This window comes from Etheostoma spectabile, chromosome 24, assembly GCF_008692095.1.
Source record: "Etheostoma spectabile isolate EspeVRDwgs_2016 chromosome 24, UIUC_Espe_1.0, whole genome shotgun sequence".
Lineage (NCBI taxonomy): Eukaryota > Metazoa > Chordata > Actinopteri > Perciformes > Percidae > Etheostoma > Etheostoma spectabile.
The window spans coordinates 11,357,403-11,375,422 of record NC_045756.1 but is presented as its reverse complement, the minus strand read 5'-3'; the positions used below and the strand labels follow the sequence as shown (position 1 = coordinate 11,375,422).

Sequence of the window (18,020 nt, the reverse complement as noted above, 5' to 3'; positions counted from 1 at the left end):
TTTTTAGAAGCTTTAATAACCTGCATGAAGAGCTCACATACAACACATCCTACTTTGAAAACTAAAAGCCCCAAATAGTGCTTAAAAAAACGAAAATTAAAATCAAACGTTAGTGTTAGATTAGCTGTGTATACTTGTGACTGACTAAATAACTGATCATCACTATAGAAATTAGCTACTGAACTTTAAAAAAAAAATAATTGTAATCATTATTTTCCCAAGATTTTATCTTTACTTACCAGATATTTCCAATATATGTCATTTTTTTGTATATTGTTTGAAATGGTCTTTGCAACCCAACAGCAATACAAATTATGTAAGGCCTCTGAAAAAGTAATCTGTGGCTGCTGTAATTCTCTTAAACAAAAAGCCCACCAAACACTACATCGCTGTCCGCTTGGAAAAAACCAATGAAACACCAAGCTGTGAGCCAGAGCTCAATGCACAGGGTGCTTTCTGAAGTTACTTCAAGTCTACTGGAGAATGGAGGACAAAACATACACCGCCATGGTCGCCTTCTTTCTGTTGGACAGGTAAGTTTATGTTTTGTTTTGTTTTCTGGGGGAGGAGGGTGTGTTTGGTGTTTTGAGCCCCCAACGTCGCCTTCCAGGCAGCGCTGCCTGTTGTGAGTAGGCAATGGTTAGGGTTAGGGTTAAGGTTAGGTGCCTTGAGGCCTTGAAGTCAACAGTTGCAGCGCTACCTGGAAGTCAGCGTTGGGGACTTAAAACTCCGGGGTGTGTGTGTGTGTGGGGGGGATTTATTGTTTTCAAGAATTGTCTTGTTCACATCTGGGTGTGGGGGGGGGGGAGCCACAAGGGCATGGGAAGGTTTCCCAGAGGCTACTTTCAAATCTTGCAAGCTTTTTAACATTACCAACCCTTTAATTAAGGACAAGCACGTCAGAGCAGTGTGTGTGTGTTTGTGTGTGTGTTTGTGTGTTTGTGTGTGTGTCTCCATTACATCTGCCATGATGTTGTGTGTAATGTTGTGCTCTTTTAACCACTAATGCAAAGAGGCCTTCGGTGAAAATGAAGTGAGCCCACTCTAGCGCTGTATCTACTTTGTTTTCCCCTGCTTATTATGAAGGCCCCTTCTCCCTCAACTCCTGTGTGTTTGCATACACACTATCGTCATACCAACCAGCTCTCAGGTGGCCTTCTTCACGGACGCTCTTAGGAAACACTTGTAGGCAGAATATTACCAGAATCTTTTGGATTGCCTTAGTTAAAACTCTACATGCAGCCCTATTCAGGCTGAACCAGCAAATCAAGTTATTTTCTTTCTGACTTCACAGGTGATGTCATTCACAGCAGAGGTGGTGAAAAACAAATTGAGTGTCTACAGACAAAGGATGGCGGGCTATCGAGAAAAATATGAAGGAAGAGAATGAGGTCGATGGATGGTGAGATAAGTGTATTGAAGTGAAAGGAACTGGTTGCAGACAGACACTAACATTCTCAGTGTGTGTGTGTGTGTGGGCGAATGTGTTTGAATAGAATGGGTGGTCATTGTGAAGGTTGTAAAAGGAATCGCAGACAGCCACTGACACGATGGCATGTGATGTGAAGCACATGTTGTTAGTTAGCATTCCATTGATTTGTAGTAGATTAGCATGAGAGACTGCAACACAGACCCGTTCCCATCATGTGCAGCTGTTTTGTGGCGAGCCTCAGTCATTATCTGAGTGGATACTGACACTGAGTGTAAAAGGAAAAGTGGATTTGATTTTGGGTTGAAGTTGTCCCCTCAAGGTTTTCCTCAACATTTCTCCCTTTATCTATCTCTTATATCACTGTCCTCTTGCTCCTAGATCTATTTCATCCTCGTGAATAGAATTGGGACAAACCACTACAGAGCCCACTACCATGGCAAAGCAGCACCCAGATGCTTTCATTGTACCATAACTAGAACAATAGAGGATGTATTCTCTCTTTCAGCCACTCATACTTTAGTCTATCTTTTAACTTTTTTTCATTTTCCTTCCTCTCTCACTCCGAATTCCTATTCTCTTCCCCTGCTATTTAAAAATCCACCCCTCCTTTCTTTCTCCTCATCATTGTATGATAACACCCCCCCTCCTTCCTGCACAGTCTAGTGACTATAAACAGTAGGAAGTTTACTACAAACACATCCAGCAACCCCCACTAACCAGCCAGCCAACAAGGACAACCCCCCCCCCCCCCCCCCCTCCTCCCTGTGAGTTTCAACAGGCAGGAAAGAGCACTTCTTGGTTTCCAAATTTCAGGGTCATGAGCAAAAATTTGCCGGCAAACCTAAACAATAACAAAAATCTGGGAAAAAAAGTGTTTGTTTAGTGTATTATCTCATGCACAAAATATACATCATATTCGGCTTCTCTGTACACCAACTCGATGACCAGTTGGAAAAACCACTTTGTTCAAGGACACAGTCGGTCCAGAGCACTGGGTGGCTCAATGATTCATTTAAAACACTCTCAGGTAAACTATATGGCTTTGCTTTAGATCTCTGCTAACCTAAGGAACACTAAAATAGGGCTTACAATTGTAGCTGCAAAACCTTTAGGACGTTGACTAGACCAATAAACTAAGTCTTGAAATCCACTTTTGTAAAAACGGACCTTTTCCCAAGTTTGGACGGGGGAACCTTACGTCTGCGTTGTTATATTAATGGCACCCGCTTCGACTCGGCCTCGGTGCCCCGTCCTCCTTTTTCCATTGCAGCTTAGTGCCGCCTCAAGCGAGCCGTGGCTGGTCGTCATAGCATCAACACGACGCACACACAGCACGTTGAAGGTGTGTTGTTTTTGATTCTCGGCGTGTTGCCACAGCCAGAAGACAAATTTAGCTTGAAAAGAAGCTGGAGGCAGCAAAAAAAAAAAAAAAAAACACAGCTGGATAAACTACTTAAACACGGTTTGTCCCCGTCTGTCGCTAGCATTGACGCACTGAATAGTGACGATTCTCTCCGACCAATCAGCAGTCTGCAGGTTTTCACGTCACCTTTTGGTATCCCCTCAGCTCGCTTGGAACCTCGACTGAGGTGGTACTAAATAAAGTACCTGTTGGCAGGTATGAGGGACTTTTTTCGTAAGGGAAAACCAAAGTAGGGGCAAGTAGGTACCAGGCAGTGGAATAACGCCATTAGTGTTGCAGCAATGTGTATCCATGCTAAACACAAGGGTTTAGCATTACGAAAGACATTCCAGTCCTAGTGTTTTCACTTTTCCTGAGGTAGGTGGATTTCAGAATCAATGACAAGGTTGTGTTTGTTACAGGGCACGTTGACCTCAGACAGAGAGGGACAACTAAAGGAACAGTGGATTCCTCCCTTTGCATTCCATTTCTTATCTTTCCCTATGAGCAACCATTTAGTTCGGCCTCTTTTTCCCAAGCGGTCTTCACAAAAAAAAAAAAAAAGAGTCTGTTTTAATTAGCTTCTCACCTTTTTCCCTCTTTCAGTCTGTATTTTTTTAAATGCACTTTCAGGTTTGGCCACTCAGTCACCCCCAGGACTGTACTTTCACCTTTCTATATCTGCTTTTAGCTCTGTGTGTCTCTCATTCACTTTTCCACTATCTCGACTTCTTTTTTAGTTCATCTCTGTTTGTGTTGTAAACAAAGTGCGCAGACAGTACACACGGGAATTCACTGAAGGGTGTGGGCCTTCGGTTGTCCACTTACTTCTTCTTGCAAGGGAAAGGTCGAAATGAATGGAAAAAGAGGAATGGATTGAGCCCATGAGTAAGAGTGAAAGGAGAGGACGGGAAGCGGTGAGAACAAAACAGGGAAGTTGGGCAAGATTTACCCCTCCCCATTTTCTCGTACTACTCCCCCGGAGGGCCTCCCTCCTACAGTAAACCCCCCCCCCCCCCAACCCCCCCACACACCCACCCACCCCCCTCCCCCACACTACTCCTCACCTGTCCTGTTTCACCCCTTTCCACCTCCCCCTGTGCCTCCTCCCAACCAAACTCCTCCTATGAGGGCAGGTAAGCCAGTCCCGGGTATAAAGGTAGGCTAATGCTATGCAACCTATCTCCTCTGCTCTGGGCTGTGCAGAAGACAGGAAGCAACGGGGCTGAGAGAGAGAGTGTGTGTGTGTGAGAGAGAGAGAGAGGCGGAGGAAAGTTGCAATTTAAAAAGACAATTGGATTGACTGTTCTCAGACTTGCATTGCAACCATGGGGCTGGGAGTAAGTATTGGAGCTCTGTCACATGTTCTGGACTAGTTTCCAAGAGACTCTAGATTCATGCTAAGGTTAAGCTGGTTATGTTTGTTCAGTTTTGAGCGCAAACCAAGTTTTGGTCACAAGTTATTGGGTACGCCTGGCAGTTGTGGATTTCCTGAAGTACTTTGTACCTCAGTTTCGAAATATGCAGCATACAGTTTTGTGTTTTCCACAGTTTTAAGGAACCCTTCACACTTTTCAATAGGGGATATATATGAGAATCATTCCCAATCTTTCTAACAATGATTAACTCATATTTTACAGCTTGTTTGAACAGCAAAGTTGACACTGCAGGCTGCTCTTGCTGGTGCAAAAAATAAGGAAGCTTCAGGGCAAACTTGCCACATGTGCTCAGTATTCAGAAGCTTATTTTGTTTCATTTTTTTACAATCCAGAGAGGGAAAGATGAATACAAACTGGCGGCAACCTCGGACGGTGGGGACAAGAAAGCGAAGAAAGCTCAAGCAAAGAAGGATATGGATGATTTGAAGAAAGAAGTTGACCTGGTGAGTACACAAACAAACATAAAAAACACTCTGTAAATGTCTCAAGTACCTGAGGTGGACTTTTTCAATAAGGCAATGTTCAAAAGTGACTTTGTGAAAGTGTCTGTAACTTGCAAAATGCACCTTATTTCAAACAGACGTTAAATACAAAGACCTTCTTGAACTTTACAGCCAATGTCCTCCCATACATATTGTTTGCCTCATACTTAATGCCTCATGCAAGCCATGTTAACACTCATACTCTCTACCATGAGTCACATTAATGATACAGTCAAGGCTGAGACAAACCTCTGCTTTTACCTCACATGAGATGTAGCTGTCTGCCTCATATTTCCTAAAGACCGCTACTCACACTCCTACATGTACTGTCACATGTTATTAAGGAGTTCGCAGCTATACTTAACTTTAAGTCATGCTTATCTAGATTAGTTTTCCACGCTGAAATATTGGGTGAGAGGCTCTGTTGTCATTATCGTCTTAGGTTTCCCAAAACACGACTGGTCCTTTTTTGTAAACATAAATTATTCTCCTTCTAATTTCTCAGTTCATGGGTGGCTCGTTGTGTGTCTTAGCCACTATCACGCTAGATACTGAACTGCACTCGCGTGCGTAGAAATTTGCAACGTTGTAAAATTGCGTGCATCGAAGTGTATGTGGGTTTCCTGTGTAGAACAGGGCCCCAATTTCCACTGGTGTCAGCTCTTTCTGCGTCTGTATCTGTAGCCGGCTGAGGTCATTTCAAGAACAGCGAGGCACTCTTGCGTTATGTCCATCCCCACGTCAACAAGAAGGCCTGATTCATGGTTTACTGCCACCAATGGTTGCATTTAAAAGGGAGAAAAACCTTTTATTAAAGGTGTTTTAAGGTTTCATCTGTAACTTGAATTACTTTTCTCTTCTTAAAAAGCTTAAGTCGTGTGTTTGTCCACGAACTCTAAATGTGTTTGTTAAAGACGAGGCTTCCGTAGCGTAGTGTCCTTCACAAGGTCAGCTCACACGGAGGCAGATTCAGGTCTCATGTTCATCTCAGAGCCCTAAATAGTGAACATGTGCAGGTGTCTAATGATTTTATAATGTCATAATAATCATTTTGGCTCATTTGGCTGTATAAGAGACGTAAACTGGTCTTTGACTTTCACAAGGTCATCAAGTAAAGATAGATTGTTGCCGTCTGTCTGTTGCAGACATGCTGAAGTAAAGTATCTTTACCATAACTACAATTAAAGTAGAACATGAATGCCGTTTTATAAGTGGTTCTTTAATAACTGCGTGTTTTTTCTGCCTCTGCCCAATGTCAGCCACCAGGTCACAGAGTGCTGCAGGTTATCAGGCAATAAAAATTCCATCTAGATGACACATTAATGAATACTGTCCTCAGTACGTCTTAACTAGATCTCAAAGTCCTGCCGCCTGCTGAAGGACATCTCAATGCCATAGCAACCGTAACACCAGGCTGCCATAACCTCCCTAACTTAGCACATCATTTACTACAATTAACAGCAGATGGTGCGTTTAGTGTCTCTTCCAACTGATGAAAGTGCTTTGAGAACAAACAAGGGGCAACAGTGATTCTGTGTCATGTATTGACGATCTTCAGATAAGCTATTGGACAATAGTAAAAGTAACGACAGTGTAGGTGTTGTTAATGTTAATCATTGTTGCACCATCGTGCAATTAACGAGGCGTCAAAGTCCAGCTGGAAGACAGTGACTATTCCCATAGCAACTTAAAGCAGCACGTGATTTTGATCGAACGTGACAAAGTCCGTGACAGAAAATGCTAAATACAGAATGTGCGTGTGCACTATTAAAGCTGGTGAAGACCTTTTCCCTACAGGTTTCAAAATAAGTGCGTAAAAACAGGGGTGTGGGGCATGTGATAAGACATTATCCATGGCACATTTGGCATGGAACACTTTGCCTATTACAATGCAAAATGTTGGCAGTCGAGATAAAACCGTAAAATTACGCCCGTTTTCTCCACCAACCATTAAAAAAAAAATGTAAATGTAAAGAGACTCCCCATTCCTAATGCTCAAATTACTATTATGTCAATGTAATATTTCATATACATACTCCAAGCAGTGGATGTGAAGAGACTCAGTTCATCTATCAACTGCTTAAGTTATTGAGTGGCATGTTACTATATATTACTATGTCAATAAAAGTATTTAAAGTACATATATATATATATATATATATATATGTATATACATGTGTTTTTATATGTGCTCAAAGCAGTGGATGTTAAACATTGGACTTTAATAGGTCAGTGTAAACTTGTACTTACATAATATAATGGGACACTGTCACTGAGTGGTATGAACTGATTCCCTCAACGCTTCTTTCATTTATCTATCCATTCATTCATTCATTCATCTATTAAAGGAAATGTGCTTTCACTACGGATCATAAAATAGGAGTCCGTTTTTAAAACAATTAACCATGTTATTCATAAAACCAGCCGACGTTAAATCATGTGATTAAAATTACAGTCTGATATTTTTCCTTCCACTCTATGTAATAATAACAAATATGTTCAGATGGTGACAACGTGACATGCTCTCCATGTATACGTATAAAGTCACTAATTATAGACTAATTGCATTTTGTGAGGATGTGGCGAGCTTTTATTTCACAAAAAAAAGTAATATGAAATGTGAAATATGGCCCTATTTCAACATCACAACATCTTCAACAAGAATAATTTCTCTCATATTTGAAGTCAGTAACGCCCAAAAAAACTAGAGGAAGCAGCTTTACATGGGATATTTACTCGCTCGCATTTGTATAAATATTACAACACTTAGCTGTTTCACAGTATGACACAATGAAAGGTGGGAGTGAAATGTCATTGCAGATCATCCAAATTACATAGGAAGAATATCTGTTCAGTCACTCGCTGTAGGCGTTATTCAACAAACCCAGTGTGGGTTATTTGGATGTTCATTTGCAGATCCACTGTAATTTGAATCATTCCCCCGCTCTTTCATTTAAAAATACACACATTTCTAGTAGAGAAAAGCTTCTTTTTTATTATAGACAACATAATAAATATGCAATACAATACATGTTTCTTTCGATTTTGAACAATCGATCAAATTCATTTTGCTGCCTAGCACTGATTGACGTGAGTTCAGCTCTGGAAGGGTGAGCTCCACTTAAATGTCAAAACACACAAGTCACATTCTTGGGAGAGGACATCAGTGTCTCAGCTGGGTGACACTGACTCAGCTGGATGGACTGTTTGCTCGCAGCAAACTGTTTGGGCCGCGCGGAGCTCGGAGGTCGTCGGGGACAGGTGTGGTGCAACCTGAACTAACGTTGAGAAGGAGACGCACATCTGTCAGGTCTGCTTGCAACTCTCACCTTGTCTCGGATGAGTCCGTACCTTACAGAGCTATTTGTGGCTTAGCACGTTGCGTTTGGCTGCAAATGTTCAATCTACAGCCGACTCTAGTTTAAAATCCCGCTGTATGGACCGGCATGCATCCATGATCCAGATGACTGATTTTGCCTTGTCGTCTTTGTGTCCCCTGTGTCCCTCTGGAGGACATGACGGGACAGTTTTTAATCCTCAAAGGAGATAATAATATCTGGGGTTTTAAAATGACAGGGATTTTTGCTCAATCTCAATCTCAATCTCTCTCTCTCTCTCTCCCCATAGGATGACCACAAGTTAACCTTGGATGAACTTCACAGAAAATATGGTACCGACCTAACCAGGGTGAGTAACCATGCATGTGTGTGTGTGTGTGTGTTGTGTGTGTGTGTGTGGTGTGTGTGTGTGGCCAGGGAAGATCTTACTATGCGCAGACACAATTCCCACCATTATCTCTTGTTACACACATTGTCATTGTGTTGGGAAATTATTTTTAAGGGTCAGTTATAAATTACTGATAGGATTTTTCTCCTCTAACTCCAGTGGTGTCTGGCTATACGGATAGTATTGGTTTACCTTTGGAGATCATTCCCTTTGGAGATTTTTCCAATGAAATGAAAACTATCTGCAGGCAGGAGAGAAAATGTTATGATGCAGCTGAACTGACCCTTTGAAGAGTCAATGAATGTTGCATTGTACAGAAACAGGAAAACATACTGCAATTTTTATGTTTTGACCATGGTCTTTAGCAAACTGAGGACACACACACACACACACACAGAATCCCATTACACAACCCAATACAGCCCTACACGGGCCAAATGCTTGACTGATGCTGATTATCCACTGAAATCTGATCAGTTTGCCCCAAAACAAAGACTTCATTCACACAGGAACACTGGTCTCATTGACCCTACCTACAAGAAAAAAAATGCTGCTTTCATTCCTGGTACCTCCCCCCCCCCCCTCCTACCCCCAAAGAGACCTTCAGTCACACTTTACTGTTAATGCTTCTCAGAGCTGTAGAGTCTGTCAAACCTGTATTTTTATGTCTATTTTTAGGGTCTTTCCAACAGCAGAGCAAAAGAGATCCTGGCCCGAGATGGCCCCAACGCCCTCACGCCTCCTCCCACAACGCCAGAATGGGTCAAGTTCTGTAAACAGGTAATGGTCACTTCTTCTTTTCCATGCAAAACACGCATGGAACATTTTTCCTCCTTTTTTGCATATTCAAATTTTAGAAATGCAAATAAACTTTTGATTCGTTGCACAGGGTAAAAACCAGTGAAGTCGTGAAACTTGCATGTTGTTTTATCTGGTCTCCAGCTGTTTGGCGGTTTCTCCATGCTGCTGTGGATTGGTGCGATCCTCTGCTTCCTCGCTTACAGTATCCAGGCTGTCTCAGAAGATGAACCGGCCAACGATAACGTAAGCAGAAGGGTTTGGTGGTGTAATTAAAGAATGAGTGCCAAAAAAATGAACTGACTGAAAGTCTTTTCTCTCTCTCGCTGTAGTTGTACCTGGGTGTGGTGCTTTCCGCTGTGGTCATCATCACTGGTTGCTTCTCTTACTACCAAGAGGCTAAGAGCTCCAAGATCATGGACTCCTTTAAGAACATGGTCCCACAGGTGATTTTCTTGTGACTTTTGTACCTTCGTATCTATGTCACAATCTTTTAAAACAGAAAACAGCATCAATGAAAAGCTCATTTAGCTGCAGTTATTTAGAAAATAGCAAAAAATGTTGCTCATGTCATATTTAAAACAGCGACAAATTAGAGAATATCAACAAGGACCCATATTACTGCATATGGATGACTTGTTTTTCCATTTTGCATATGGCTTCTTGCTACTGGGAATAAAACCATCTATAACTATGTCAAGAAATTGCCCTGAAAACCATATATTTCGTCTTCATTCTCGTAGCAAGCCCTGGTCATCCGTGACGGCGAGAAGAAGAGCATCAACGCTGAGGAGGTGGTGGTCGGAGATTTGGTGGAGGTGAAAGGTGGAGACAGGATCCCCGCTGATCTTAGAGTCGTCTCTGCTCACGGCTGCAAGGTCCGTACCTCAAGACTTGTTATTAATATCACATATGGAGGAGTGGCTTTAAACAGCACTTAAGATAACTATGTACGCATTCTTCCTGTTTTCCTGAGAATTAACACTGGTCGTGTCATGTGGACATTAGGACAAAAGTCGCTAGCAAGGACCAGGCCCCAACAATGTGTTAGTTTGATGAACATTATGAATATGCGGATGGATGAATAGATGTGGATGATGTCTGATGGCTGGTCTGGGAGGATGTATGAGACTCAGAGTGTAGGTTCCGTCTCGGAAGCAGTTTTCGCCCGAATAGTTTAAGGGCCCCCAGACAGTTCCTAGATGAGAGAGGTGTGTACCGGGATAAACAGGAAGGGACGCAAGGGAAGATGGATGAATGAAGAGGAGGGAATAGGAAGGTTGGTCAAGCAATCAGAGAAAACGAGCTTGGCTGCGCTGCACGGTCTATGTAGGTTTGTCTGGTGTAGAGGTGTTGTTTAGGCGTGGCCCTGCTCCCAAACCTAAATTGACAAATTAATTTATAGTTGTTCCGCAGCAATGGTCAGGGCTGAGCACTTTGAGGAGGAAAAGGAAAAAGCAGTGGATGGAAAGGAAGAGGGTTGGTGAGTGGTGCGTAGGGGATTTGAACGCTGAACCCCTCGCATCTGAAAACCAGTATCAACCTTGTTGATCTACAGTTTAGAACCCATTGTTATTCCGATCCCCGCAGCATAATACCAGAATACACAGTGAAATGTTAACCTGGCGCACAAACCAATGAGCTGATCAATTCAGACCGGCGTGTCGATGCAGAGACACATCTAAAACACACATAGGGAATGTGTCAACAGCACAAGGCCTGATTAGGTATAACACTGGGGGCTTGACCTCACAGCCAGTGGGTCTGAAGGTAAGGGCTGATCTTAGTGAGCTATTGGGCATGTGACGTCTCAAATGGCTTTCTTTCATTAAAGAGACAACGTGCAGGACTGCATAAAATGAAGGGTTGGAAAATTCTGTCAAAAATGCATTCATCATTGCAAAATTCTGAGGTCAGGTGTCTAGACAACACAGATATGCTTGTAATTTATTTTATTAAGTCAACCCATGTTGACTTAATGCCATAGCTTTACTACTTTTTACTACTTAACTGATTGCTGATTTAAATCGGGTGTGTTAATGCAAAGACATATCTAAAACATTCAGGGCATTTGTCCACAGAACAATGACTGATTACATATTGTATGATTATCTTGCAACACCGGGGGGCTCAAACTCAGAACCTTTGATGCTGTAGGTAAGTGCTGATCTCAGGGAGCTGTCATCTTGGTAATCACACAACTGAGACTACAGTAAAAAAAACATTTCTCACAGGAAAATTCAGAAAATTTGCATGTATGGTTGATTTGTTATGATTGTTTTTTAAGTTTAGAATTTTAGACGGCTGTTGTAATGCTACCATGAGGACCATTAGATGTAAATCGGACTGATTAAGTGTGGCATGGGACTTTGACTTGTATGCAAATTGTGGTGGTTTGTCGTGCATGGGAACATGGATTTTGTAGTGAGAAGAAGAATAATACTGGCAAAAACAATAGGGTGGACGCAGCTTTGCTGCTCAGCCGCTTAGTAATCATGGTGTACTCACACCATGTCAGTAAGTCTTTGGTAAAGTTGCTTAAAGGCTGACGGGAAATAACGTGTGGTATATTAAGCATCAGTTTAATTCTTTTTAGTAACTTTCTGAATTTGTTTTCCTGACTCAAAATCACATCACCCAAATGTGCCATCCTCTATTTTCCTACTTTTGTCGCAGACCACCAACAACAATTATTTCACATTGTCCTGTAGACATCATGTCATTTTTACTTCTCTGGATATCTACGGTATAGTCATTTCATTCTCTACTTTTCACTCCTTCAGGTGGACAACTCCTCTCTGACTGGTGAATCCGAGCCTCAGACTCGTACTCCGGACTTCTCCAACGACAACCCTTTGGAAACCAGGAACATTGCTTTCTTCTCCACCAACTGTGTTGAAGGTAGAGAACTAACAGATTGCAGAACACACAGAAGTTCAGTAGGCTTTTCTAAAGATTAGCCCTGGTGTTGTCTTTACCGTCAAAATTGAAAGTCAACACTTTTGTTGACTCTTTCTAATCAATGTGTTTAACTTTTTTTACGTTTTGGGCCCTTTTTCAACACTTTTTTCAATATTTGTCACTTTTTTGTCAGTTATTTTTGGAATTTATGGTCAATAAACCTCCTTTATAGGATTTTATACCTAATGTCTGAGTTAGAAAAGCATAAATTAGGAATTGTTTAGTCTAAAATTAAAGGAATGTACAGCATGTTGATGGATAATCACAGACTGGAATATGTCAACTTTTACTCAATACTATTTCAAAACCACTTCAATTTTTTTTTTAAATGCTATAAAAGTGAATAAGACGCCCCAAAAATTAATGAAAGTAGAGATTTGTACTTGCTAAAGAGCGTTGTGTGGAATCAGTCATGTTATTTTGGGTAATTAAAAAGAACATTGATATAGGAAAACGGGTCAATTTGACCCGAGGGACAACATGAGGGTTAAAGTAAAGGAAATTAAATTTAAAAAAGATTTAATAAACTACATAACAACTACAATAACTATAAAATGACTGGGAGATTTATGGAGACAACAAAGTTGATGGTAAAGGAAGTAGCAGCTACCCAATATTTTTACGCCTGTCATTTTTATCACTCTAAGAATCTCTGTCTCTGCTCAGGTACTGCCAGAGGAGTCGTCATCAACACTGGAGACCGTACTGTCATGGGCCGTATCGCCTGCCTGGCTTCAAGCCTGGAGGGCGGCAAAACTCCCATCGCCAAAGAGATCGAGCACTTTATCCACATCATCACCGGCGTGGCCGTCTTCCTGGGTGTTTCCTTCTTCATCCTCTCACTTATCCTTGGGTATGGCTGGCTGGAGGCCGTCATCTTCCTCATCGGTATCATTGTGGCCAACGTGCCAGAAGGTCTCCTGGCCACTGTCACCGTGAGTTTTTCTGCCCGAGTGTCATTCTCTCAAGAAAGATATTATACTGTAGCTATAAACACTTGCTTTCTGTCTCTAGGTGTGTCTGACCCTGACTGCCAAGCGCATGGCGAAGAAGAACTGCCTGGTGAAGAACTTGGAAGCTGTCGAGACCCTGGGGTCCACCTCCACCATCTGCTCCGACAAGACCGGCACCCTGACCCAGAACAGGATGACCGTGGCCCACATGTGGTTTGACAACCAGATCCACGAAGCAGACACCACAGAGAACCAGAGTGGGGCCTCCTTCGACCGGAGCTCTGCTACCTGGGCTGCCCTGGCCAGAGTCGCTGGACTCTGCAACCGTGCCGTCTTCCTGGCGGAGCAGACCAACGTCCCCATTCTGAAGGTGAAACAGCTCATTGCATGTAATTTAATATGTAATATCTGATCACCCCAAAAGAGTCATAACAACTCACCAGTGGAAGAAAATACCAACAACATTTGCCTTTGGTGTAACGCCATATTTTGTGAAAGATAAAAAATAATAATGAATAAATTCCCGTTATCAACTTATAGAATATTTTTCCTCCTCCTGGTGTCAAATTGGATACAATACATAAATGAATTAGTGCAGTGACTGTGTGGGACATGACTTGGATCCAACATAATCAAATGCAGCAAGACTGCACTACAAATCTTTATAAAAACCCTTAACATAATTAGTTTCAGAAATATGTAGCTGCAGCAATAGGAAGAGGCGGCCACACAGACCCATTGATTTATTTATCAATCAGTCCTGACAAGTTCATTTTTTTTGCTTAAACTGCACATTGAAAACAGGGTGAAATAAGGCAGAATAATTCTTATTGATACCAAATATCATAACATAAAGAATGGCCAATATTTTACACAGTTTCATTCAAAATCCAATTCTTTGTCCTTTGCTTAAATCCTCAGAGAGATGTAGCCGGTGACGCCTCAGAAGCTGCCTTGCTGAAGTGTATTGAGCTGTGCTGTGGATCCGTTCGCGGCATGAGAGACAAATACCCCAATATTGCTGAGATCCCCTTCAACTCCACCAACAAATACCAGGTAAACAATCCAAAGAGTTTCCCATAGCTTTCAAATTTGACATGTATGTGGAAAAAATTCAACCTGTATTTCAGTCATGCAGATTTCAGTCCTAAAATACCTTGCAAACATAGTATTGTAAGACAATACTTGCAGTGGTATCGGAGGGAAATGTTGAATTACGCCCTCTAGTGGTTGGGTTATTTCTCCAATGACCACTTTTTGATAAATGAGTGGTAGCATAGTTTAAAATAAAAATTGAATTGAGACAAGGTTTTTTTTGTCCAAAGCTCTCTATCCACAAGAATTCAACTCCCGGAGAGACCAAGCACCTGCTGGTGATGAAAGGTGCCCCAGAGAGGATTTTGGACCGCTGCTCCACCATCATGATGCAGGGCAAGGAGCAGCCTCTGGACGAAGAGATGAAAGACGCTTTCCAGAATGCCTACGTCGAGCTGGGAGGACTTGGAGAGAGAGTACTGGGTACGACCTAGCTCTTTTCTACAGCTACATCACTATTTCTTTAATTAGTGCATTGGGAAATAGTCATCTTTAAACTTATGGCGTGCATTTTCTTCCCGTCTTACCCAGGTTTCTGCCATTTCAAGCTGCCCGACGACCACTTCCCAGAGGGCTTTGATTTTGACGCTGATGAGGTGAACTTCCCCACTGAGAACCTGTGCTTCATCGGCCTCATGTCCATGATCGACCCTCCTCGTGCTGCTGTGCCTGATGCTGTCGGGAAATGCAGGAGCGCTGGAATTAAGGTATGTAGCTGTAGTCTTTTCAGTTACAGTACATGTAGCTATCATCTCAACACCAAAACCACAATCATATTCTATGTTAATACTTAACTTCTTCTCCCGTAGGTTATCATGGTCACAGGTGACCATCCCATCACAGCCAAGGCTATCGCTAAAGGTGTGGGTATCATCTCTGAAGGCAACGAGACAGTTGAAGACATTGCTGCCCGCTTGAATGTACCAGTCTCAGAAGTCAACCCCAGGTTAGTACAGTAAAGCTTAGTTCTGAGAGTTCTGGTTGCAGATGAACACAGTAATTGTTATGAGCGGGAGCTGAAATCCTCCTTCTAAACATGACTCTTCTTTTGTGGCATGTCTTCCTAATACTTGTATTTAGAGGTCGGGGAAAAAATCGATACAGTTTAGTATTGCAATATGGCAATACTGTATACAATACATGGATGCCAAGTATATAAGTATATAGTAAGTTTATTATATAAGTTGCACCTGAGAATTTCACTTTTTGGTATAAGAAGAATATAAGAAATACTAAAACAGAGAAATGTATCATGTTGTCAAAGACATGATTTGAAGTTGAAACAAGGGGAATACATTGCAATATGGTGTAGTTCAGAATAGCTATTATTTTGTATTGTGACATAAGTATCATGATAAGTAACATGATGATACCTTATTGTGGGGTCTTTGGTCATTCCCGCCCCTACTTGTACTAATAGAGCAACATTAAATCAGTGTTGGCAATTGAGGCTCTGAAATCTACTTAGCCAAAAAGGCTTTTAGTATTAATTCACTGGAGGCAAATACTATATATCTCGGGAGTCTCTGAGCTGGTGGCCTAACTTTTCTTCCTCAGCCAGTTTAGTCCATTCAGATGACGGTCACGATGCAGAAATACTGTCCCCAGTATTAAGTGTATGTCACATACATTTAATACTATAATTCTAGACAGAATCCCCATGCAGGAAATTCCTGTTGGTTAATCCCTTAACATTCCACCTCCCTTTTTCTAGAGGGGTAGGGGTGGGAAAGAGGGGATGTTTAGGGGTTTAGGTCAACAGTAGATTCCACTAATTTATAATGGTATACATAATTTAAAAGCTGGGAACCATTATATATGATAAAACGTCAAACATGTATTTGTGGTATAATGTTTTCAAATCCTGAAGATGTAGAGTACTTTATTCTAAATGTTGCTTTTTGCTGACGATGCCATACTATTCTTCAATGGGTTTATGTTTTCAGAAAGAATTTCCTGTTACTCCATGATTTTCTTTTTGTATGGCGCTGATTATACCTCTCAAAAAAAGGATGTTGGATTGCAACCATTTCCTAATGCTGCTTTGATTTCCACTCCAGGGATGCCAAGGCCTGCGTTATCCACGGTGGTGAGCTGAAAGACATGAGCCCCGAGCTGCTTGACGATGTCCTGAAACACCACACTGAAATCGTCTTCGCCAGAACCTCCCCTCAGCAGAAACTTATCATTGTTGAAGGTTGCCAGAGACAGGTCAGCGTCAAAATAAAATCAAGACAATTTCATAGACACACATTGGGATTAAAAACTTTCAGAAATGTCTGAAGTCCTAGAATTAAATCTTGCATTGGACATCCTAACACTTCTTTCTTCTCTCTGCAGGGAGCCATCGTGGCTGTGACAGGTGATGGTGTGAACGACTCTCCGGCTCTGAAGAAGGCCGACATTGGTGTCGCCATGGGGATTGCTGGATCTGACGTCTCCAAGCAGGCCGCTGACATGATCCTGCTCGACGACAACTTTGCCTCCATTGTTACCGGAGTGGAAGAAGGTAAGACTTACACCAAGGCTCATACCTGCAGAGATGTGGAATACAGACTGCAAAAAGCATAATTGTAAGCTCTTTTTCTTGCAATATTAATTTCTTTATTTCTTTTTTCAGGCCGTCTGATCTTTGACAACTTGAAGAAGTCCATCGCCTACACTCTGACCAGTAACATCCCTGAGATTTCTCCCTTCCTCCTCTTCATCATCGCCAACATCCCTCTGCCCCTGGGAACCGTCACCATCCTCTGCATTGACCTGGGAACTGATATGGTGAGCTCTTATTTTGTAACATTTTTTTATAATGGGAAAGTAGTTGCAAACTCAAATGTGTGTGACAAAGCGATTGACAATGTTAATTACCTTGTTTGTTAACTTGTTGTCTCCCAGGTCCCTGCCATCTCCCTGGCTTATGAAGAAGCCGAGAGCGACATCATGAAGAGACAGCCAAGAAACCCCAAAACAGACAAACTGGTGAATGAAAGGCTCATCAGCATAGCCTACGGACAGATTGGTAAGCGCACCTAATGATGCCTAAATGATATTTATGTTGCGACAAATCATTGTTGTCATTTGGTTGCTTTTCTAAAATGCTGGACCCTGAACCAAAGTGCTGTTCTTCTCTGTTAGGTATGATGCAGGCCGTAGCTGGCTTCTTCACATACTTTGTGATCCTGGCTGAAAATGGTTTCCTCCCCATGGACCTGCTGGGGATCAGGATGCGTTGGGACGACAAATATGATAATGACCTGGAAGACAGCTACGGACAGCAGTGGGTGAGTAACGCTCGTGCTAGATGAGTGGTGTAGTTCATTCACATTTGTCAAGGGCAGAACAATAGAAGAAATTGAGCTAATCTTTTTTTTAATGTTGTATTCACCAGACATACGAGCGCAGAAAGATCGTCGAGTTCACGTGTCACACAGCTTTCTTCACCAGTATTGTGGTGGTCCAGTGGGCTGATCTGATCATCTGTAAGACCAGGAGGAACTCCATCCTGCAACAAGGAATGAAGTATGTATAAAGACTTATTAGACATCATGGGTACAGACAGTGACTTCCACAATATACGTTTTCTTACACGATAAATCCAAGCAGGGTACTTTTGTAGTCTTCCTGTACTCGTCAATATATAACATCAAGGGTGAATAATTGAAGTATAATTAGAATTATTTTTGGGAATCCAGATATTTCTTCTGGCTCTATATTTATAGCATCAAGAGTTTTCAT

At 41.9% G+C, this 18,020-nt stretch overlaps 1 protein-coding gene across 2 annotated transcripts in view; it reads left to right on the top strand.

Annotated features, from left to right (window-relative positions):
• Positions 1-18,020, top strand: part of LOC116674135 (sodium/potassium-transporting ATPase subunit alpha-1) — a 41,269-nt gene that overhangs the window by 19,554 nt on the left and 3,695 nt on the right. The window contains exons 1-20 of one of the 2 annotated variants that reach the window (XM_032506631.1): positions 3,973-4,174; positions 4,606-4,716; positions 8,383-8,442; positions 9,160-9,261; positions 9,424-9,525; positions 9,612-9,725; positions 10,023-10,157; positions 12,063-12,180; positions 12,907-13,175; positions 13,255-13,563; positions 14,115-14,249; positions 14,519-14,711; positions 14,820-14,995; positions 15,098-15,234; positions 16,349-16,499; positions 16,629-16,797; positions 16,909-17,063; positions 17,181-17,304; positions 17,421-17,566; positions 17,674-17,804. In XM_032506631.1, coding sequence (XP_032362522.1) covers positions 4,163-4,174; positions 4,606-4,716; positions 8,383-8,442; positions 9,160-9,261; positions 9,424-9,525; positions 9,612-9,725; positions 10,023-10,157; positions 12,063-12,180; positions 12,907-13,175; positions 13,255-13,563; positions 14,115-14,249; positions 14,519-14,711; positions 14,820-14,995; positions 15,098-15,234; positions 16,349-16,499; positions 16,629-16,797; positions 16,909-17,063; positions 17,181-17,304; positions 17,421-17,566; positions 17,674-17,804 — 2,849 coding nt within the window. In that variant the 5' untranslated portion in view covers positions 3,973-4,162. Of the gene's footprint in view, positions 1-3,972; positions 4,175-4,605; positions 4,717-8,382; positions 8,443-9,159; positions 9,262-9,423; positions 9,526-9,611; positions 9,726-10,022; positions 10,158-12,062; positions 12,181-12,906; positions 13,176-13,254; positions 13,564-14,114; positions 14,250-14,518; positions 14,712-14,819; positions 14,996-15,097; positions 15,235-16,348; positions 16,500-16,628; positions 16,798-16,908; positions 17,064-17,180; positions 17,305-17,420; positions 17,567-17,673; positions 17,805-18,020 lie in introns of those variants that run through there. The other variant, XM_032506632.1, reaches the window with a different exon arrangement.